Source organism: Gossypium hirsutum, chromosome D13 (genome assembly GCF_007990345.1).
Source record: "Gossypium hirsutum isolate 1008001.06 chromosome D13, Gossypium_hirsutum_v2.1, whole genome shotgun sequence".
Classification (NCBI taxonomy): Eukaryota; Viridiplantae; Streptophyta; class Magnoliopsida; order Malvales; family Malvaceae; genus Gossypium; species Gossypium hirsutum.
The window spans coordinates 54,607,138-54,631,429 of NC_053449.1; the positions used below are offsets into that span (position 1 = coordinate 54,607,138).

The following is a 24,292-nucleotide window of genomic DNA, read 5'->3' on the forward strand; positions in this document are numbered from 1 at the left end:
TTTCTAAGAATATTCAAATTAACTTTTACAAAAATTTATATTATTTATTTAAAATAATTAAAATTTATATTTAATATATCAAAATATTAATAAATTTAAATATTTTAACTTTTCATAATGTTAAAACACTTAAATTAGCATTTTTATTTATTTTTCAAATATTTTTCATAATTTTATGTTTAATGTATTAAAAAATTGATGAATTACAATAACATAACAAAGCTTGAACAACAAACGCGACTAATACAATTCAAACCTAATACATGGGATAATAAATATCCTTTTAACTATAAGGCCATCACATGGGCTCATATTAAAATTTATATTTAATATATGAAAAGCAATGACTTTTGTGCAATTTTATTTATTTTTCCATCCTTTTTCATAATTTTCTAAAAGAGAAGTCATCAGTTAACATATCAGTCAAAACCCTCTATTTTAATTTAGTAATTGCAACCCACCAAATACCATACAGGCTTAGTTTACATTAATAATGTTAAAGAGATTCTTGAAAGTTGCATACTGGAGTCAACTGAAACGCATAATTTCCTTCTCAAGTGAGTGTAATTAATTAGGGTTTAAAACCATCTATTCCGATCACTATATTTTCGAATTCTTTTTACCATTAAAGAAATAAAGGCATACTAATATCGATTACGAAATCAATAATGGAACCACAAACAGTACGCCATTGACATTACTTGGGGTATGAGTCAACACTACAACTAAAAGAGTTGGGAGAAAAAATCATATATTCTATAGTAAAGAAGGGATTAGAAATGTAGACGTATCTATAGACTAATCTCAAGTTAAATAACAAACAAACTGCAATCCTTTGTAACCCCCTAAACTGTTTACTTTTCAGGGATGCTTCAAAATTGTTCTTCAATGGGGTTGGAAGATACATTTCCTTCTGAAACAAAACTGTACTGTAAACTTCTCAAGAGATCAGCCAACATGCATGCAAATCAGGAAAAAGGTGAACACTATCTTACATCCCGTCATGCCTGCAATGGCACAGCTGCAGTATTTGCATGAGTTGAGCTGTCCTTGACTTTCTTATGTAAGCGTGAATGGTCTCCAGATTTGTGAGATTTCCTCTTTTTCCCAGAGGCCTTTGGTTTCTGCTCTTCGGAAACTTGCTTTTGATCTTCTTCGGCATTATCTTCCATATTTTTCTCGGAATGTAATAAAGATTTGGTCTTCAAATCATCCTGAGTCGTGGGTTCAATAACGGACATTCGAATAAGAGTGTAGTCCAACAGAAATGTGCTTCTTATAAGCCTGTCTATCCTGCTGAAATGTCTCTGAGAATATGGGATAAGACCTTCAAGTAGTTCACTAATGCCTTTTATCTGCAACATAGTTTATTCAAGCACAAATTCAGCGGGTAAAAAGCTAAAATATCAAACAAAATGAACACCTAACCTTCAATAACCAAGCAGAAAACCTAAAACAATGGTTTAGGTTTTTGCTATTACTTCTTTAAAGAATGTTTTGATACTAGGAGAAAAAAGCGCATTTAGATGCAAAATAAAAATTTTGAAAGAGATTGAACGCTAATATTCAACTTCCATAATAAACAACAAACCAGTAAATATGAACTTCATTTGAAACTATTTTAGTAAACTATTATTATGAACATCAATAGACAGTTTGATCTTTAGTAAAATATGATTCAACCATTCATTTGTTTTCCGTTTAACAATTTTCATATAAAAAAAATGTCAAAGAAACAATGACCAAATGGAAACCTAAACCATTTTTAAATTTGTATTAAGCTATATGATAATGGTTTTTACTTAATCTTTTGCTTCAAAGGTAGGGTTGGGACTGGTAAAATATAATGGGTCATCCAAAGCCACATGCATCTTCCCTGCAGCCAAATGAGGCTATTAACATCAAGTGAATATTACAATAGAATACCTCGATAATCTCTGTCGGAGGAAGAATGTTGAAAGCTCGGAAAAGAACAGATTGGGCAACATGACAGAGCTTTGGCTTTGTGTTCCATTCTCGTATATACTCAAAAAGTAGAAGAAATTCTTCTTTGCCAAGGGCATGAAGGGCTTTGTCTATATGGTCCCCAGTTTCTCTCTTCCTATATCACATTCTGCTATGAGAAAATGTTCTGCTTACTCAGAAAACCGATATGAGTAGGCAATACTAACCTGAAAAGCTCAGAAAACAGCTCAAAAAGTTTACGAGGCCTCCTAAGCTCCAAAGCAATTTGTATTGCCTTTGTGTACTCAGCATCTAACAGTGCATTTTCTAATTCTTGCCCTCTCAAAACCCCTTCTTCCTGTGTCAGAATGGAAAAACATATTTAAAACTTTTTGTGCAACTAATACATAAACAACAAGATGTAATGAAGGAATAGAGGCCCTCATCATATCAGCCAAAATTGATAAACAATGCTAGGATCCTACAAAAAGCTAACTTTCACAAAAGGTCTTATTCCAAGCTCCAAGTACTTTCACAAAGCCCGAGGAGTTACTCAAAAGTGGGAAGGAAAATAGAAAAATCAGTATTCGGGCTTGAACAAGGTCATGTATCCAAGATAAAGTAAATTTTATCCGCTTCATTTCATAGTCTGGTTAAAACAAGTTGAGGAAAGAACAGTATTTAGGAGCCTAGAAATGTTTTAACTCTTATTTCCTTCTAATCCGCAGCTTGAGTTTCTCTTAAGAAAGCGTTAAATCACTTTTTAGGGCCTGAACTTGGCAACTTTTCCCACGTTGGGACCTGAACTTTTTTTTTGATCCAGGTTCTGAACTTGGCAATTGTTGCTACTTTAGGGCTTGAACTTTTTTTATCCAAGTTAGTCCTTGAAAACCCTAGAGTTCAATCCCCCATGAAAGAACAATTGCCAAGTTCAAGGCCTAACTTGAACTGAAAACAAGTTTAGTCCCAATGTGAGAAAAGTTGCCAAATTCAGACCCCAAATAGTAATTTAACCCCTTAAGAAAACATATCAGTCTTACAGAAAACCTTTACTTTTTTATTTGTAACAGCATATTCCAGGTATCTTACAAAAATTCAAGAATCAACATTGAAACATATTTGCAACAAGTAATTCAGTCACTTAGCATATCCCAGGGCCTAGTATTAAATTTGTCCCATTCTATATTCCAATATGCTTCGAGGGGAAATAATATCTAGGTACAAAAAGTATAGTGGACACACCTCTTTACGAAAAGCTTCCTCTTTCTCAGCAGCAGTTGAATCATGCCACAGATTGATCACTGCATCACTGCCACCTGTTGCTAACATTTCTGTCTTTTTCCCAACCGCCAATGCCCAAACCTGCACACCAAATTTTATCATAAAAAGAATTAATACCACACAGCACAATAAGTCCTTAAAAATCTATTAATGGTATACCATCGTATTTCCCACAGAATCCTGTCAAACCTATGAAAGGAAAGTAACCCAAACATTAAAAGAATTAAAGAATAACTCAACACCTTGTCCTCGTGCTGATCATAGGTAGAGATGCATTCATTTGTTTTGATTGTCCACAGCTTAACCAACCCATCAGCACCTGAATGATGAATTGCATGCTAAATATCACCAAAACATTAAAATGGAAGAAAATCCTAATGACTGTAGAGAAAGAAGTTATTACCACATGATACAAACTGGGTCCCACGCGTAAGAAATGATGCTCTTAATACACTTGATGTATGCCCTTCAAACGTTTTCAGGCATGAACCATCAGCTATAGCCCATATCTTTACAGTCTTGTCACCTGATGCTGTTATTACACATTGATCAACAGGTGAAAACTCTACGCACCAGATCCCTCGTTTATGCCCTGTAAACTTAACCACAAGTACCAGTTCTGGAAGCCTCCAAACACAAGCAGTGCGATCCTAACAGCCAGAAAAACACATTTAACCTTTTAAAATTATCTTTGGAATCATAAAAGCATGTGTCCAATACAATATATGTAGTTTCAGCATCCTCTATAAAATGAATAAATCAACAATACCATAACAAAATAGGATGTTGATTAAGATGTATTGCCTACTAACCTGCGAACCACTACACACTAAACTGTCATTTGGTGCAACAGCCAGAGAATTTATATCTTTATCATGTGCTGCTACAACTGCCTTTGCTTTTAAACTAATAGGCTCTTCAATATCATCAGAGAGTCCATCAAAGTTCCAAACCTTAATGGTACGATCACTGAAGAAGATGGTACACGTGTAAGAATATAAGATCATTATCACCCAAAAAGGAAAGAGAATAAAATCAGTAAAGCTGCAATCTTAGCAACAATTTACAACCATAAATTCTTATATCAGGAAAAGTACTGAATTGAGGCACTCCAGAATATAAAGATATAACATAAGCAAAAAATAAATATGTCATAGAAGCACTCCAGAATTTATCTCCATTCATTATCTAGAAATGTTTTTCTTTATGTTTCCTGTTCTACTTTAGTTAAGGGTACTAACTATGTTTTATTTTTTCTTTGGTATACGACTAGCAGGTGCTCTTTTAAATGAGTTTGAATGGCAAGGATTAGAGGGGGCTTATTTGCATCTAACAGTTATGATTAAAAGCTTCTATACTTATGTTTTCCTTTTATTGTTTCTACTTCCACACAGCATAAGGTTACACGCATAAAACATAAAAGATAAGAGGACAAAACAAGTATTTTTTAAAGCGCCAAATTTAAAACAATCAATCCACAATTCTAACCAAATATGACCCCATCATGTAGCATAACTTACAAAAATACAAGGTCCAAGATGCATCGTGAACTTATTTTCTTTATTTTCATCTAAAATACTCCAGCCGCTAAGTTAAAACAAGATCTAATGTCATGCTACCAAGCATAAATGGCAGACAGTTTTGAAGGCATAATGCACTGTGTATCATACGTCAAGTCAACTACAATCCAAAACCTAATTTCATTTGTCAAGTCAAGGAACAAAAAGCACTGTCAGATCACATAAGAGAAGGTTAAATCTTAGCACTTCACTCCCACCACAAATATAGAATGAAAATAATCAGCAACTAAGCATCATGTTTTTTGACAAACTCATATGTGGTAAAAGTAAATTGCATCTCCAAATAGACAAGGCTTCCCATGATAAGTGCTCACCTACTGCCACTGACAAAAAAATCTCGGCACTTCTTGGAAAAAGCAACAGCTCCAACCGCTCCCATGTGACCTATGCCAAGTCCTATGCAACACCTACTTTCTGATTCCCACAACCTTACCTATAAAAAGAATATGTAGATGAAGAAAAATAAGTCAATCTCATTAGCAATGTCAGAACCACTAACATAGGCAATACTTAGAGACAAGCTTATATGCAGAAGTCAGAAAGCAGAAAAAACGTACACTATTGTCCTTACTCCCAGTTAGAATAAGTCTTCTTCCATTACTTGATATAGATGTATCAAGGCATAGAATAGTATCAGTATGACCAGACAATACATAGGAACATGACATGGAGGAAAGGTCATACACTCGAACCTGCATATGAGTAAATTAGTACAAATTAGACATTTACACTTTCATCCGCATAAATTCGTAGACATCAAGTGTCTGTAAAGTTATATAGGCACACAGCAAACCCTTGAAGGAGAAACACGTTAACAAAATCAATCCCGATAAGAAATTCCAACAGAGATCAATCAAATATTACTAGGTACAGAAGAAGGAAAAGGGCCAACAAGGAGCCCAATTAAATCCAAATTTGAAATCAAGCCAACAATTGAATCATTAAACATCGAGATAACTAATTCCTGTGTAGCACTATGTCAAAATGCACCACCAGCAAGCTTACTACAGCACCTGTTCAAGATTTGTAGCAACAGCTAGATATTGTTCCTCTTCATCAAGAAACTTCATATCCACAATTTCATCGTTGAAACCCACAAGTCTTTTGGTCAATTTTAAAGACCACTTTTCTTCTAGATGCTCCGCTGGAGAATAAAAGAGAAACTGCTGATCAGCTGTCACACAAAGCAATCCCTGATCCAAGGGCAGCATAACAGCACTAGTGAAACCCCTTGTTGAATCTTCATCCTCGGCTGAGCTAACAGTAACATCTGAGGACTTTTGCTCATACAAGCAAACCGCACTGTCAAAGTAAATGATAAAAATAAGATTTATTTAGTATATATAAATGCAAAGACAATTATCTTCATAAGGGATACCGAAAGAATTACAAACGAAAATAAATAAATTTATTTTGCACATGTTAAATTGAAGACAGGTATCCACAGCAAGATGACCAAAAACAATCAAATGGATATCTATTCCATCAAACTAGAATTTCTTTTTTAAAAGGAAGTACAATAATAATTCCATTTTATTACCCTTCAGAGGTCCAGATGCGTACAATTCCACGTTCACCAGCTGTGATAAAATAAATTCCAGTTGATCTGCTTTTCTTCTTTCCACTTTGCTGGAGGAATGCACCCAGAGACGAGGCAAACTGACTCCCAGAATAAACTATACACACAGCTTCAAGCACCTCATAAGTAGGTATTGTACTCTTGCATCTATAGTCATGAAGGTCCCATAAATTTACAACCTGAGATGATAAAGAAAAGCTTTCTGGTTGAAAATTTGATAATGCAGTTGAATTGCTACAAATGATTGGTCAACTTTCTTCAGTTTAGAAGAAAAAAGCGGCATACACTCCAGTCAAACATAGCATAAAGCAAAGCACCCAAGAACTTAGGCAAATGTAAACACAAATTCCTAGATGTACAAAGCATTAGCAAAATACTCCAAAATATTATAGTAAAGACTAGTGAGACATCAGACCAAAGAAGAAACTTTATAAGGTTAAAAGAAACAATTGAAGGGATAAAAATATAGAAGAATAAAAAATATAATAGTAAAGAAATTCGGCAAATGTAAACACAAATCCCTAGAAGTACAAAGCATTAGGAAAATACTCCAAACTATTATAGTAAAGACTAGAGAGACATCAGACTGAAGAAGAAACTTGACAAGGTTAAAAGAAACAATTGAAGGGATAAAAATATAGAAGAATCAAAAACCACGAGTTAAAATAATCTAAAAGGTTCGCAAAAAGCATTAAAGCTGTCAAAAGTCTCCGTGGCATTTACAGGAAATTCTCACTGTTTAGTAGTGTTACTATATGCATACTTTGAAACAAAATCACAACTACAAAAAGATTGATTAAGAACATTTATTTTTAAATCTGTATAAGGAACTTTGCCCCTACCTTATCTCTTCCTGCACTTAGCAACGTCCATCCATCTTCTGACACTGCCATAGAAGAAACTGCTGAGAAATGTTTTTCTAGCACTGCAGCACACTTCTTTGCTAGAAGATCCCAGACTCGTACAGTAGTGTCATCGCTTCCAGAGAAAAGCTACATGAACAAGGAAAAAGGCTCAGACAGATTACATTTAAAAGCATAAAGCAATTGCTAGCACAAGGGTTAAAAAGAAAAAAAAGGCAGTCTAAATAGACTGAGGTACTACTTACAAGGCTTTTATTTACATCAGGATGAAACATAATACTAGTCACAACACCTTTATGACCTTTAAAGTAATGAGTGCAGAAACCACCATCAACATCCCAAACAAGAACTTTCCTATCAGCTCCTGAAGTTGCAAGCAGTCCACCAGAACCATGGCAAGCCATACCCATTACTGGACCATCATGCCCCTACTCAAAGATAAATATTAAAATAAAAATAACGCCAAAAGCTCTGCCAAGTTTGTGAACATAACAATAACTATAAATTAATACTAATATAAAACTTATGTCATACATTTAACAACCACTTTGTGTTTCCCCCTCAATGTGAAATCAGTGATTTGGATCATAAAATGTGATTGTACCTAATTAAAGATGTCCTAAGCTAGGTAAAAATTGAGATCCATTCTGATGTGACACTCTTCTTCACTTGAAAAAAAAAAGTTTCAAGGTATTCAAGTAAAAAGAAATGTATATATTCCAATGCACATGCTTAGCGTATCTTTTAAGACCAATTAATTGAAATTGATGTTGGTTACAAGACCCGCTAACTTGAACTCGGTAAGTCATTATTAACAGTTAGCGCTTCATTATAATATGACTGAAAAATATGAACTTTATAAGTCATGAGATTTTAAAGAAATCATTATAATAATTAATGCTTCATTCCATTGTTGCTTTTGCTACTGACTTTTTCTGTGCAGTTTAATTGAACTAATTTAAAATAACTCATTTCTACTTACCTCATTTAAGCAAAACCATGCTAAACTTTCGTTCCTAGAAAAATTATAATGGTACATTTTTAATTCTTCAAGGAAATAATTTGTTTTAACACCAAATCCCACCTTTTGGCTTAGTTGTAGAGCCAAAGAACAAGTTTAAATTCTTCATATCATTATTTAGGAAAACAAAAGCAAACAAATAAATAAAGGCTGACCTTCCAAGAGCGCAGGCATTTGAAAGTATCCAAGTCCCAGACCTTAATTTGCCTGCTATGTCCAGCAGAGAATAACAACTTATCATTGGGACTTAAAGCCAATGCCGTGATGGTACCGGACTCAGCCTCGATGGTAAATTTCGTGGAGGCATTTGATGAATCCACAATCTTTATGGATTCACTGCACGCACAAGCAATGAAAGACCCATCTGATGAGACCACAAATGGGCCGCCACTATAAAACTGTTGCAGCGACTGAGAGCAGCGATAGTTCTTTTTTAATGTTGCTGACGCCATTTTTTCTCTTCTCTACTTTTCTGAAAGGTGAGAAAAGGGATTTAATGATTTCTTTTAGCAGAGTTTCAAATAGCAGTGGCGTATCAGTGCCACAGCCGCTATTTCGTGGTAGCAGCACCTTCTGCCACCGCAAAGAAACCACAATAGCGGTTTCACATCAATAGCAGAGGATAGTGACCGCAAATACCAGTGTAACAGAAAACAGCAGCGACAACGGTCCGCTATTTCCTCAAAACCGATAGCTTCAAAAAAAAAAACCCTTCTTCTCAACAAAGTAAAGGGATAGAGTATAGATGAGACAAAGTAGCAAGCAGTAGGATTGAAAAAAGAAAATCAAATATAGCAAAGTAATGCAAATAACTCAAAATCCCATGACTCATGCACAATATTAACTTAAGTTTAGGGTTTCAAAATTACCTTATTTGGTTTCCTGGCCAGTCGGCAACTTGAAGCCAAGAGAAGGCTTGGGTCAGGGACCGGAAGGGAGGGAGAGGCTTTTTTGGCGGCGGGTATGTGAGAAAGAAGGGAGTTTGGAGAGGGTCGAGAATGGTTAAAACGAAATTTTAGAAAACCTTTCTAATCTATGATTGGATTAATTGCATCAGAACTCCTCATATTACTGCTTAAATTCTAAATTATCTTCAAACTTCAAAATATTTTAATTAAATCATCTAAATATCATATCGTATCAATCAAGCCCTTTTGGTACGAGTTTATGTACTTACTACTCGAATAATATTTGGAGTTCGGATATAATGGGTTAGACAAATAGCCTTCTTAAATTTTAATGACATTATCTATTCAAACTAATAGAATAACTTACTTCATACAATATTTATATTTTAAAAACTCAATTAAAACTATTTTAAATTTAGTCATCAATTAAATAACTCATATCATAGTAATGCTACATAATTTTATTTGGATGAAATATTAAAAATTCTAGTTTGATTATGTCTAAATAGTTAAATATTATGTATTAATTTATGATTTTATATTACAATGTAAGTGATATTTTTAATTTTATATATTGTTTTCTTCCTTACATTATTTTGCTATAACTCAATAACAATGAGAAATATTTTATATTTTAATATATATTTACATTTAATAATACGAAATGCTCATCAAGAAAATGATAAATTTTAATGAGTAAAAAAGTATACATGGTAGATGAAATTTTAATATTTAAAAAATCAATTTTTTAAAGAAACACTAGACATTAAAAATACATAAATAAAGTTAATTAAGTTTTAGTTTAATTGGTATAGATATTGTTGTTAATGTAGAAATATTAAGTTCGAGTGTATTGAAATACATTATAATTAAGGAGGAGTTATAAATAGTATTAGAATTTGTGTAAAAAGTAGTAGATATAAGCTGAAATTGGGGTCATTAAAACTCTTATATTGACTAATTACTTCGTTGGATATTTGCAGCGGAAGAAAGCCCTTTAGGTTGTGTGGCGGCCCATGAAAATTGGACAGTCAATGAGCTCATAAAATGAGCCCATACAATGCCACATTGAATTACATGGGAGCTAAAATAAGAATTAGGTGGGGAAATTACCAATAAAAGTCTTTTTTTTTCAAAATTTACTGAAATGAGTTGGTTTTTTTATTATTTACCGGAATGGTCCATTTTCCAGGAAATCTCGTCCACGTCAATGCGATGTCAGGGTACGTGTCAGGACATTGCGTCCACGTCAGAGCGACCTGCTGACGTGGACGCGATGTTCGCCGCGCGTGAACAGTACCCCAACGGTAAAAAATTTGACCGGTCCCCCCAACGGTCAAAAAACAAAAAACTATAAATACCCTCCACCCCTTTTTTTTTCACAAACAAATCCTATCTAATATTTCCTCTCTAATCCTCTCAATTTCCTTCCAAAATTCTCTCAATTTCCTTCCAAAATTCTCTCAAACCCATATTTAATTTCAAATTCCTCTCAATTTCCTTCCAAACTTCTCTCAAATCCATATTTAATTTCAATTTCCCCTCAATTTCATTTTTTAAAATAATTTTAAATAATTTTATATTTTTTTTAAATAATTTTAATTTTTTATATTTTCATCAATGGCCGGATCATTGATTCATCTTGATAGGAATCACATATCGGTGGAGCAAATGAAAATGGTAAGTATTAAATTTAATTTTTAAATATTATTTAAGATTTTTTATTTATGTATTTTTAAGATAATTATTAATTTATTATTTGTTATAAAAGTCTGCAGATTGGTTATTGGAATAGGCATCATCTGCTGACAGATCGACATTATGCATGTGGGCTGGAGGTGAGAATGCTCTGAATCGTGGATTTTCTTCATCATCTGAACTCCTTTCAGCATCTTCACCTTCTGTTGGAATAGGCTCCGGTTCAGAAAATAATCTCACTTCTGCACCATCCGGCCCGGGCTCTCGAGGTGGATCCACATCGGAGTCATCTTCTAACCCACAATCATCTGCAGCGTACGACGTCCCCTCACTGGTTGACGTCGTAGGTAGTATGTCATCCCTTCTTCTGGGCATTTGATAACGTCCCCAATTGGATGTAGATTGACATCCACTAGAACTTGATGCAGTTCCCCAGTACGTATTTCCAGCAACAAACGTCGAGCTACCGACGTACATGTCTCATCCACCGATAGAGTGTCTTGCGGGAGATGTGCATTCGACACCGCTACCGAACATGGGTTGTTCCGTATTTTGTAACCCGCTAACCGAGTGTCGGCCAGGGGTCGTGTATACATCTCAAACACCGGACGGACGTACATCAGTTGGCGACGTAAATTGTACATATAACGCAATATAAGTTGCTCCGCTAGCAAGATGAGTCTGCACCATTGCCTCCAAGCTACGAGCACCTTTTATGTTGAACGAGTCATATGTCACCGGATCAACATAAGAACAAAATCGATACGTGATTAACAGAACTTTCATTGGCGTCGTTCCAAAGATTTTACGCCTAATTCTTTTACGAAGTTCTGTCAAATCTATGTTCTGTTTAAATGACAGTCGCACCGTATTCTCCGACAAAAAAACAACACCATTCTCGGTGTGGAAAACCTCACCATCGTAGTTAATAACAGCACTAATATGTTCACTCATTTTGAAACTCTAACTTTCTTAGCCTCTCTAAATTGTTTCTGCTATGACTTATGCATTCTAAGAACATTTTCTGCCTAATTTATAGCCTCAGCCCAAACTTGCTACTGTAGCAAAATCACGTTCACAAAGGTGTGATTTCACAATTTCTTCTCAAATAGCATCCTGGTAGAAGCGATTTTATACTATTTGCTCAGAAACGTCAAAAAAATTTATTTCTTACACGACCAACTGTAGCAAAATCACGTCCACGAGGGCACGATTTCACAATTTCTTCTCAAATAGCATCTTGGTAGAAGCGATTTTATACTATTTGCTCAGAAACGTCAAAAAATTATTTCTTACATGACCTACTGTAGCGAAATCGCGTCCATGAGGGCGTGATTTCACAATTTCTTCTCAAATAGCATCATGGTATAAGCGATTTTATACTATTTCACCAGAAACATCAACTCAAAATAATTTATTCCGGGACCTAAAAAGCCTGAACCCTAAACCCTAAAAGCCAAAAAAACCAAACGTGAAAACAACGTCAAAATCGCGTCCCCCGGAACGCGCTACGTGGCAGGACATCGCGTTGACGTGGACACGATTTCCCGAAAAATTGACCATTCCGGTAAATAATCAAAAAATCGGGCTATTTCGGTAAATTTTGAAAAAATGGCTTTTTTTGGTAAATTGCCCGAATCAGGTTGTGTATATTCAAAAGTAATTCCAATATTTAATATATCAAAAACAATTATTTTTATAACACCCCTTACCCGTATCCGTCGCCGGAATAGGGTGCGAGGCATTACCAAAACACATACACTTGTAAACGTATTTAACCGTATTATAAAATTTCATCTAAATTAAAACTTTCAAATTTTTAACATGCTTTTATAATTCTTCACAATATATCCTCTAAATATTATATTCATAATAAATATGGCCTACGAGACCCGGTTTATATTCATGCAATTCACAAGTCTTAACAATTCAATGCTTCATTTCCATTTACTTCTCATACAATTCAATATCATTAAGTTCAATTCTAATACGTATTTACCATTTAACTCAACATTTATCGATTATGATCGAATATATGACCGATTTATACACAAGTCATTCATATATTTTCTAATTTTCCTCCTCCTCCTCTCCATTCCACATCCATAATGTATATAACAATCTTAAATAACATTAACTATATTTTCACTATTTACTTATAAGTAAATTCAAATCTGTCTATCCGAGTCAGAGTCACCAAATTATTTATATCTTGAGTTACGAAACTCCAAATTAAGATCTGTAAATTTTATCTGAAGCTAGACTCACATATCTTCTTACCATAAATTTTTCAGAATTTTTGGTTTATCCAATAAGTACAGTTTATTCTTTAAAGTTTCCCCTGTTTCACTGTTCAATAGTTCCAACCCTTATTCACTAAAAATTAATTATCTCATGGTACAGAATTCGGATGATGTTTCCGTTTGTTTATTATGAAAATAGACTCAATAAAGATTCTAAGCATATAAATTATAATTCATAATTATTTTTGTACAAATTTTAATGATTTTACAAAGTCAGAACAGGGAAACCTGAATTCATTATGATCTTGTCTCACAAAACCTATTATATCTCATGATTTACAATTCTATTGCTTACACCGTTTCTTTTATGAGAAACTAGACTCAATAAGCTTTAATTTCATATTTTATTCATCCTCTAATTCAATTTCTACAATTTATGATGATTTTTCAAAGTTAACCTATGGCAGCTGTCCAAACTGTTTTTGTGCATAATGTTAATTACCATTTTTCCCTAAGCTTTCAATAAACGATAATTTCATCCCTGCTCAATTAGCCTCTCAATTGAGCTGATTTTTCTCAATTAACACATTATTCCATCACTCTAAACTACTTTATAACCTTTGGAAATCAAAATTTTAGCACTAGACTTTAATTCCAAACTTTTTCACAATTAGGTCCTACAAATCAATTTCTATCGAAATTACCTAATAAAATCATCTCATAAACAAATTAAAGCTTCAATTTCATGCTATTTCATCACAAACTTACAACACATATTCATAGCAACTTTCAATTTCATTCATAAAATCAAAAACTAATGAATTCAACAAGTGGATCTAGTTGTAAAAGTCACAAAAACACAAAAAATTTAAGAAATAATCAAGAATTGAACTTACATGATTCAAATATATGAAAAACCAGCTTGGAGGGACCCTTCAATGACGTTTTTTGCTGAGATATATGAAGAATTGACTAGAAACTCTTTTGGTTAAGATTTTTATTTGTTAACTTTTGCAAAATTCCCAATTTTGCCCTTATTACATCACTTTTCCAGATTTTTCTTCTCTTATGCCGTCTCAACTATTCCATATTGGCATATTTATTCCTTAAGTCCCTCCTTATTTACCACTTAAGCTATTTAATCACTTTTAACAAATTTTACATTATTTTCATTTTAGTCCTTTTTAATTAATTAACCACCCAAACGTTAGAATTTTCTAACGAAACTTTAATACCAACTCAATGACACTCTATAAATATTTCTAAAAACATTTATGGCTTGATTTATGAGTTTGAAGTTTTAATACCTCATTTTCAATTCTAATTATTTTAATATTTATTCCTAGTACACTATTCACTATTTCAAAAATTTTCCTAACTTCACATTTAATTTAACTTATACTCACTGAATTAATAATATTTTCTACTCATTTGTCAGATTTAGTGATCTCGAATCACCATTCCGACACCACTGAAAATTCCATTACAATTTCATTTTTCCTCGTTGGATTTGTGGTCCTGAAACCACTGTTCCGACTAGACCCAAAATTGAGCTGTTACAATTTTTTTAGAATCTAACTTTCCCAACATGATAATGCGATTCTATGATAAAAGATGGGAAAAGTTGATAGTGTGGAAAGATAAAAAGATTTTAAAGACAAATTTAATCCTATTTTATTTTGATTTAGGGTATTAATCTATTAATTGTAAATAAAATAAAGATTATTACCTCATTTTCTCTACCAATTAGGGGTGATAGTTGAGCAAGGCGGGAGTTAACATTGTTAAATCCATCACCACTCTACAATTGTCATACTCTACTCCATTATTCACCCTAATTTATTATGGAAGCAAAATCTTGAAAACCACTATCATCTCTATTGGATACATCCATCCTCACCCCGATTCGCTCCACTTCAATTTAATTTTTGTTACTTATCTTTAATATTTTTATTTTTTAATATCAAGTAAATATTTAAACATAATTCTTCAAAAGACATTTAAATATAAAATATGTTACTTTTTTTTCTATATTACGTTATTACATTTTTACTATTTTAATAGTTTATATAAACAAAAATAATATGATAATTTCATATATTGAAGCAGGCACTATTCCAAAAAAAAACTGATCCCTATTACTAACTCTCTTGTTATTTCAATTAAATTTTAGAAAGTTTTTTTTTTAATTTTATTTTCGATATGTATATTTAATCAAGTTACATCTTTTAAGTCTCTTTCCTCCTTCTCTAATCCAAATCCCTTTCATGTACAAATCTAAATGATGCACGGGCAGCTACCCAATCTTATCTTGGAGAGCTGTCACTTATGTAAGGCATCTACAAGTAATTGCTTTTGATGGAAATCCTTGTCTTTTTGGAGGCGTTGAATTTGACTTTGATATAATTTAAGATTTTATTAGGTTAGAAAATATATATAAATTTAAATAGCAAAACAAGATTAAAATTTAAAAAAATACAAATATCATAACAGTATTTTACAAACCTCAACTTCAATTACAGAAAAAAAAAGTCATTGAAATTAAGCTAATTAAGTATACTCAGGTATTCTCATTCCACATGTGAAAATAATTTGGATTAAAATCCTCAATTATGGACACATATGTATAATGTATAATAAAGTGTGATACAAAATTAAGTGACTAATATTATGTTCTAAGTATCATAGGTATTAAAGTGTCATAAAAATAATATGTAGATACCATAAGTTAAATTTATAATTTGATGAGGGGTCAAATCATAAATACCCAAAATTGATTTAATAATAAGTTATTTAAAGTAGTAGTGGTCCCTAATAAATAGGTTATCTCATACATCTTTTCTATCCACATCACATAGTTATACAAAAAGAGAAACTATTTTCTTGAAAGATAAAAAAAAAAAACCTTATGGATAATTTCTAGTAATAGATTCAAGTACACTTCCCATCTAATAGTTTGCTATGATTAAATATTTATGTCAACAATGATACAAAATTTGATTTAAAGTTTGGTTAAATTTTGGTTTTGTATTTTACTCTAAAAATTTGGAAATCGTAACGCTCAGAAATTTTAGTTTTGACCTTTGATTATTATGAGAATTTTAAATTTGAATATTGAAACTTAGTTGAAGTAATGAGTTGCCAAAATGACCTCTGTTGTTCAAAATATTTTGTTTTTAAATATAAAATGTTGTGTGCATGTAGCTTAAGCTACTTTAATATTGATCGACCCAAATGAAAGTTAATATTTAACAAAATTACATGTGCAACTGTGATAATAAACATGTGACAATTATTCAGTTTTACATATGAGTAATAAATTGGCCCAAGGAAGATTTATTGTTTAACATGTTTTTTATTGTCAGTCTTTGATTACTACAATAAAATATCATTTACAAGTTAATATTTTTGTCCAAAGATGAAATTAAGAGAAATACTTTGAAACAAATAAATTCATATATTGGCTTTAAGTTTTAATTAAGGATGTCTAATATTTTAAATAGATTAGTTGGAACAAAATATCATTAAAGTGACTTCTGTTACTAGATTAGTTTGTTTAAAATATCAAGATGATTATACATATTTATGATTCATGCGTTTATTAATTGACCCAAAGGTAAATCAATATTTGGAAAAATTTAAATGACATCTATGGTGATAAATGTGTGACAATTATAAAGTACTCTATGTGAATAATATGTTAGTCCAAAGATTAATTTATTGTTTGGTATAATTTATTGTCAATGTTTGATTGTTACAACAATAGTATCACTTACTATTAATATTATTGTCCAAATACTTGATATTAATGTTGTATTTGGTATATTGAGATGGAATTAATCATTATTTTGAATATATTGTTTACTTATGAATATCGATGTGAGCTTGTTTTTATTTATTGATTTTGTTCTATACTCAGCTAGTTCATCTTCTACTGCCGCAATATCTGCTAATATCAATTCTATGCCCATGCTTAATTGGACCGATTTCAAGGAATGAAAAAGGAACATACTTATAGTGTTTGGCTATATGGACATAAACCTTACACTAAGGGAAGAACAACCTGCACCTCTCACTACATCAAGCATCCTTGATGTTAAAAAGGATTTTGAGAGGTGGGATCGTTCAAACCACATGAGTCTAATGATCATGAAGCACAACATTCCAAAAGCCTTTGGGGGCACAAAATCTGAAGAGATTACTCAGACCAAGAGTTTTCTTGACGAAATTGAGAAATGTTTTGCCAAAAATGATAAGGTTGAAATGACATCACTTCTGATTTCTTTTATGTCTATGAATTATAAGGGTCAAAGAAATGTGATGGAGTACATTATGGAGATTTTTGTATTGCTTCAAGACTTAAGACACTTAAGATCGAGCTTTCTGAGGAATTACTTGTTCTTATGATTTTGGTATTGCTTCCTACACAATTTAACCAATTTAAACTTGGTTGCATCTGTCAAAAGGATAAATGGACTCCTAATGAGTTCATTTCTCACTGTGTGCAAGAAGAAGAAAGGTTGAAACATGATAAGTCTGAAAGTGCTCATTTGGTTAGTGACTCTAAAAATAGCAGCTTACATTCTAAATAGAGTACCCATTACAGCAACTGCAAAAAAAAATTACGAGCTTTGGACAAGTCAAAAGCATAATCTAAAACACTTTCACATTTAGGGATGTCCAACTGAGGCAAGGCTTTACAGGCCAAATGAAAAGAAATTTGACTCCAAAATAGTGAGTAGCTACTTTATTAGTTATTCTGAGCGGTCTAAGGGATATAAGTTTTATGATCCCACAATTAGGAATATTTTTGAGACAGGAACTGCAACATTTTTTGAGGATGTTGAGGTTGGAGGGAGAAATAATGTTAGAAACATTGCTTTTGAGGAGGAATTGTATTCTAACTCATTTCCTACTTTCACTTTTAATGACGTTCAGGTTCTCATACCTAATGATCAAGAAATGAATCCATAACCTCAACAAGACAATATTGAACAACTCTCTATTCAATATGAGGTAATTGTTCTAGATAAATAAACTCAACAACCTTAAAAACAAGTGCCATTAAAATGGTGCTCCCAGTCGACATATGAGAAGGATAACTATCAATTACAAGTATATTATCTCTTAATTTGCTACACTTCAGCAAAGATGTGGGACGAAACTTGACTATTACATACCAACCTTATTAGAAGAGTGTTTTCACATTGTTCTTCCACCTTTTGATATTAAGAAATTTTAAAATGGTTGGTCTAGACAGCCCTTACTACTTACAATATATAAGTTCATACACTGTCAATGAAGGACATTAAAATACTTCATTAATAAATAAAATAAAATAATATAATATTTGATTCACCAACAATACATAAATCAAAAGTGAATAACCAAGAGGTCTCTATTATAAGGATTTGATCAAATTAGTCTCTATGTTATTTAAAAGAAATCAAATAAGGTAAAATTAGAATAGAATGAACATTTACTATTTCGAAAATATAATTTACGGTTTAACAAAGTTAACATTTTTAAGGTTTGGGTAAATTACACCATTAGTTACTAAACTACGAATAAGTTTTCATTTCACTTAAATAAAAAAAGTTACAAATTGATTACTAAAATTTTCGAAATTATTATTTTTTGTCATCTGATTGTTGAGTGACACTTTTTTAATCTTTAGTTTTTATACTTGTTGTCAATTTGACCTTGACTATATCGAAAATGATAAAAAATAAAATTCATTTTAAAAAATTTAGAAATTCTAAAAATATAAAAAAAAGTAGATAAAAAATTCAAAAACAAAGTGAGAGAAAATAAGGAAAAAATATTTTTAAACCCTTTAATTTTTCTTTTTGCATTATATGTACAAAAATATCTAATACACATTCATTAAAAACATATAAAAAAACATTTAGCAAAATTATTGATTATCTATTTTTTACCTCTTATTTTCTTGACATAGCTTTTTTGTTATAAAAAAATAAAAAATTCATAATATATATATTTTTACAATTTAGTTTTGAAAAGTAATTTAAATAAATTGAGTCTGAAAAAAGTTTTAGTATATTTTGTAATCTTTGCTAAAAAAAAAAAGGGCAGCACCAAAATTGATTTTATAAGATTTATAATAGTTGATTTTTTTAGTGGCATAGAACTTGACTTTAAAATATTACTAATTTAGTTTCGATATACTAATTTGGTTTCAAGAAATGTTGAAGAAACATGTAATATTAAAAAAAAATATTATTGGATTCTATTAAATGTCAATTTTCTTTATTTCCCTTACATATTAGTTCTCAACAACAACATTTTCGACATTTTATTTTTCTAGAATATCTATACAGAAATTTTTTTATAATTTTTATATAGAATTAGAGTCAAATTGATAGAATATAAAGTTCGAGGATTAAAATTGTTATTATACCAACAAAAAAGTGTCACATAATAGTCGGGTGACTAGAATTCTTTTTTAAATTTAGTGATCAAATATAAATTTTTTTAGTTACGTAATCAAAGTGGAAACTTACCCATAATTTAGTGACTAATGGTGTAGTTTCCCCTTAAAGTTTTTATGGTTTTGTAAATGAAATGAAATATTTTGTTTGGAATTGAACTACGATTAAAACAAATAATTTTCAAGACATTTTTATATAATAAATTTTAATTCTATTACAATTTAGACTTATTTGAATTTTTTAATAGAATAAAGAACTAAATTGATCTATTCAATGATAAAGGGACTAAATTGATTAAGTTCTTATAGTATAAGGACCTCTCAACTACTTTAACCCATAATCAAACATAAAAGATGAATTTCTAGTTATTTCCCATCCATTACCCGCCAATAGCATTCATGATTGAAACTCATTACTCCTCACGAGTCAATAAAAGACAACAAAATTCCTAAACAAATATCTCTCTTTGCCCCCATGGCTCTCTCCTCTGCTTCAGTCTTCACCCATCCACTCGCCATCTCCACTCTCACGCGCCGCCCTTTAGGTGTTTCTCTCCGCTACCACCGTCTTCATCATCATCGTTCCCCTACTTTTGCTACTTTAAGCTCTTCTTCTCAACCACCCTCATCAACAGCAGTAACTCCTCCTCCTACTTCAGCCAGCGAAAATACTTTGTTGTCTCAAACTCATCAACACCCAAACCCAGGCAGCTTTAACTATGCGTTAGCCAATCCTAAAGGCGACTCATTACTTGGTATTGCTCGTTCCACCGAATCCAACATCGAAAAGGTATTTATTTAACTTCAGTGTTTGCCCTCTTTTTTCTTTTTTTCTTTCTTTTTTTTATGAAAGTTCAGCTCTTAACCCATATCCTCAATTCTGTTTGAATTTCCCCCTGTTGACATAAATTGTTTTTTTTTTCCGAAGCTTATGCTATAATTCGTGATCTACAGGTAATCTTTGACTTCCGTTTCTTAGCACTTTTTGCCGTTGGAGGTTCGTTGGCTGGTTCACTGTTATGCTTTCTAAATGTACTTTCTAATTCCCTGCATTAGCAAATATTTTGTTCTTGTTTTAAAGCTAAAAACATGTTTTGTGTAACTGATAATATATATTAATGTAATAATTAGTGAGATTTTGCAGGGTTGTGTTTACATTTTTGAAGCGTACAAGGTCTATTGGACAGGCTGTGTTAAAGGGATTCACACAGGGAATATGGTTTTACGATTGGTTGAAGCCATTGGTAACTTCTTCTAAAACTTAATTGAAACCATTTACATATTTAATCCTTGCTTAATCATATATCAGTATTCTTTGATATTGAGTACCTTTATTTCAACTTACATATTTATTGATTTGGAAGCTAAGTATCAAATTGTAAATGAAAAACAATATAGGAATAGCGGCAAAAAGGAAGTGATCTATGTTAATCAATGTGTATGAATGTTGCAGATGTTTATCTTGCTGGAACAGTGATGTTAATATTTGGTATGGGATTGTATGGATTATTCATCAGTAACTTGAACCCGGAATTGCCTGCCGATGTCGATCGTGCCCTTAAAGGCTCGTCATTGTTCGGAATGTTTGCTATGAAGGTAACAAACACGCTCAAAGTCATTAATCATTGGTCTTGAAAAAAAGTCTGAAAAGTCAATAACCATTGCAGGAGAGGCCAAAATGGATGAAAATAAGTTCACTGGATGAACTGAAGACAAAAGTGGGACATGTTATAGTGATGATTCTATTGGTGAAGATGTTTGAAAGAAGCAAAATGGTGGCCATAAACACTGGCATGGATCTCCTTAGTTATGCTATCTGTATTTTCCTCTCTTCTGCTTCTTTGTACATCCTTCATCATCTTCACAAGCCTGAATAGTTCCATCACTCCCTCTCCTCTCACTTTCTATATACATGTAGACACTATTTTCTACACGTCAAACTGTTACTTTGTGGGATTTGTAGAGAGTAACACATGCACTACTTGGTTGATATTAATAAGAGAATTTGAGTCCTTAATTTTTATTTATTTATAAAATGCATAGAATATCTATAATCTCACCTCTACTCTTAAATAGAAAGATAAAGGTACTTGAGCACGCTTAAACTCGTGATCTTGTACTAGCAACAATATCAATATTAACCAAACTAATACTAAATCAATAACAACAATACAATGCTTAATTTTCACACCTGTGCAATTTATTTTTCTACCTTCGATAGGAAGGGTGGGTGAATGGTGAGTTCAACGGGTTGGGCTTGAATTAGAGGTGCCCATTGATTGGGCCAAGCCGAGTCAGGTTTTAATTGAGGTTGTGTATGACATTAATACAATTTATGTTTGTCTAAACTTGGCCTAGCCTGAAATATGGGCATATAATTTTATCTAAGTTTTTACATATTTGTAAATAGTTAGCTCTATCTCATTTTAAGTTTGCTCATGTTATTTATTTTAATATGTACTATTTTTAATTTAACATATGATATTTTAGATGTTTTTTCTTCTATTAAAATTTTAAATACAGATAAAATATTTTTAAAAGTTTACATAGTATTATATTATTATATATTTATTTTTATGTGATATATATTACATAATATATAAAATAAAATAAAAGTATATTATAAAAGTATAAAACAGTTTGAGTTAAGCTTGGGCTTTTAATGTTGAAGCCCAACCTTAAACCATATTTTAAACAAGCTTTTCTTTTTTTTTTTTGTTCAAGCTATTTTTGGGACCTTGTAGTTTTATTCAAATCCTCCCATATTCCGGGTGAGCCTTCAAACTTGAGTGAGTAATTCGAATCTTAAACAATTCTAGCTTGAACCATTTATTATATTTGAAGATTATAATGGATTCATTTCTGGGTAAGATCTCGTAGGCAGACATATGTATGCTCACATAACTTGATATAAATCTCTATATTGACGTCGAAAAATATTGATACAATTTGCTTTTTTTTTATCTTGTTTTAATTATGTCAGAAAATATTGATACAATTTATTTCTTGGACGCATTTTCACATTCTTCCTCTAAAATCAACTTATTTCAATAAATATCTCAAAAATTAGTCTAATCACTCAAATATTTTTGTAAATACAACATATGTCTAATTTAGCCATTTTTTAGAGCATTTTAGATTTTTCTTTGCAAGACTTTGAGTTATGTAATACAAATTGGGTGTTGTTTTTTTTTTTTTCAACTTTCACCACTAAGATCTCAAAGAAGGTGGAGATTTGAAGGGAAATGCTTATGAAATGTGGATGGACTCCATCAATCTATCTAGATCTCTCCAAGTATAATGGAGTATTTTTTGGCCTTACTCTTAAATTTCTTATAGCAACTATGTTTGAATTGGTGAGTGTTAATGCTTGTTTGTGCATAATTCTAATGAGTAGCTAAATTGGCATGTGATTAATGGTTTGAATGTGAATGTTAGGTGATTGGATGTTTGTCAAATGGCTATCATCATGTTGCACTTGTTAATTAGGTTTATTTGAACTTAACAAATTTAAGTATAGTGAACATATACAATTTAACTATTGGTTGACCTAATTAACACATTGATCACTAAGTATTGAGAAAATTGATTTATGCTATTTATTGTTTAAAAACGGTTTTTATATTTGAATTGTATCGAGGGAGCGTTTGTATATAATAAGGGTGTTCACAGTTCGGTTAAAACTGAATCAACTGACTGAATCGATCTAATTCGATTAATTAGTCGTCGAATTTAGTTTAGTTGGAGGTTGATTAATGATTTTTTGAAAATTCAATTATCAGTTAATTCAGTTTGAAATAGAGTAATTAACGAATTAACCAATTGTCCAAAATATTTGTTGTTTTCAATACTTATGTAGTGTTTGGTTGTTAACTTTCAAGACTTATGCAATGTTTCTAATGTCACAATTAAATTTGTTTGAACTATTAAATAAAAGAAAATAAACATTAGTAATGTACTTTTTATATGGTTTATACTTATTTTAACCAAAAGATAAAAATATATAAATTTCGGTTCAATTAATGTATTAGAAAAAATTTGATTTGGTTAATGGTTAAAGATTTTTACATTTGGATAATTCGGTTAATAGTAATTCGATTTGAGTATTAACCGAACTGACCGTTTGGACACCTCTACTCTTATCTAAAGAAATAAAGTATATTTTTTGAAATTTTTATACTCCTGTATAAATTTAACCACTTCCTAAAAGAAATAAAAAATATATAAATGGAAATAAAATACAAATATTGTTTATTAATAATGGCGAACGTCATATATTATTGTGTAAAAATTTTGGATTAAAAAAAAATAGACACAAATTTCTTTAAAAATAGTTATTTTTTCACCGTATGCAGAATAATAATAAAAATATTCTTACCATACATCATGATCAAGAAATACTATTTCCAATATAGAATACAATGTTCTTTTCTGTAGCATAACGATTTTTCTTATGCCTTTGATTGGAATAATAGTTTGTATCCTATATTTTTACACTTGGATTTTTAATTAAATAATTGAACTTTTGTTTCTTCTCTTGAGGCACATATAAACACCACGAAATGATAATTAGGTACCATTTTAGAAAGATTATAACACTATGTATCGTTTAAAAAAAGTCATAACCTCAACAAAGTTAAACAATAAGTGTTGTTTTAGAAAAATTATAACGTTTTGGTAGCTAAATGCAACGTATTGGAATGATCATTCATTTGCAAAATTTT

The 24,292-nt window shown here is 31.5% G+C and overlaps 2 protein-coding genes across 5 annotated transcripts; one reads left to right on the top strand and one right to left on the bottom strand.

Moving 5' to 3' along the window:
- Positions 1–671: 671 nt before the first annotated feature.
- Positions 672–9,281, bottom strand: LOC107920077 (transducin beta-like protein 3). Of its 3 annotated transcripts, none has more exons than XM_041109148.1 (16): positions 9,138–9,267; positions 8,908–8,962; positions 8,424–8,740; positions 7,493–7,675; positions 7,227–7,376; positions 6,346–6,563; positions 5,819–6,107; positions 5,363–5,497; positions 5,120–5,238; positions 4,038–4,194; positions 3,629–3,875; positions 3,468–3,544; positions 3,187–3,306; positions 2,172–2,302; positions 1,927–2,101; positions 672–1,355 (listed from the first exon to the last, which is right to left on the bottom strand). In XM_041109148.1, exons 3-16 carry the CDS (start codon positions 8,718–8,720, stop codon positions 1,002–1,004), a joined length of 2,652 nt encoding a protein of 883 aa, XP_040965082.1. In that variant the 5' UTR covers positions 8,721–8,740; positions 8,908–8,962; positions 9,138–9,267; the 3' UTR covers positions 672–1,001. The 3 variants fall into 3 exon arrangements, with proteins under 3 accessions (XP_040965082.1, XP_040965081.1, XP_040965080.1); XM_041109147.1 differs by having other exon boundaries at positions 8,908–8,982; XM_041109146.1 differs by lacking the exon at positions 8,908–8,962 and having other exon boundaries at positions 9,138–9,281.
- A 10,664-nt stretch (positions 9,282–19,945) lies between these two features.
- On the top strand, positions 19,946–21,591 carry LOC121225137 (uncharacterized). Of its 2 annotated transcripts, XM_041109149.1 has the most exons (5): positions 19,946–20,358; positions 20,523–20,600; positions 20,713–20,812; positions 21,022–21,164; positions 21,236–21,591. In XM_041109149.1, the coding sequence occupies exons 1-5, from the start codon at positions 20,044–20,046 to the stop codon at positions 21,443–21,445; spliced, it is 846 nt and encodes a 281-aa protein (XP_040965083.1). In that variant the 5' UTR covers positions 19,946–20,043; the 3' UTR covers positions 21,446–21,591. The 2 variants fall into 2 exon arrangements, with proteins under 2 accessions (XP_040965083.1, XP_040965084.1); XM_041109150.1 differs by lacking the exon at positions 20,523–20,600 and having other exon boundaries at positions 19,964–20,358.
- The last annotated feature ends 2,701 nt before the right edge of the window (positions 21,592–24,292 follow it).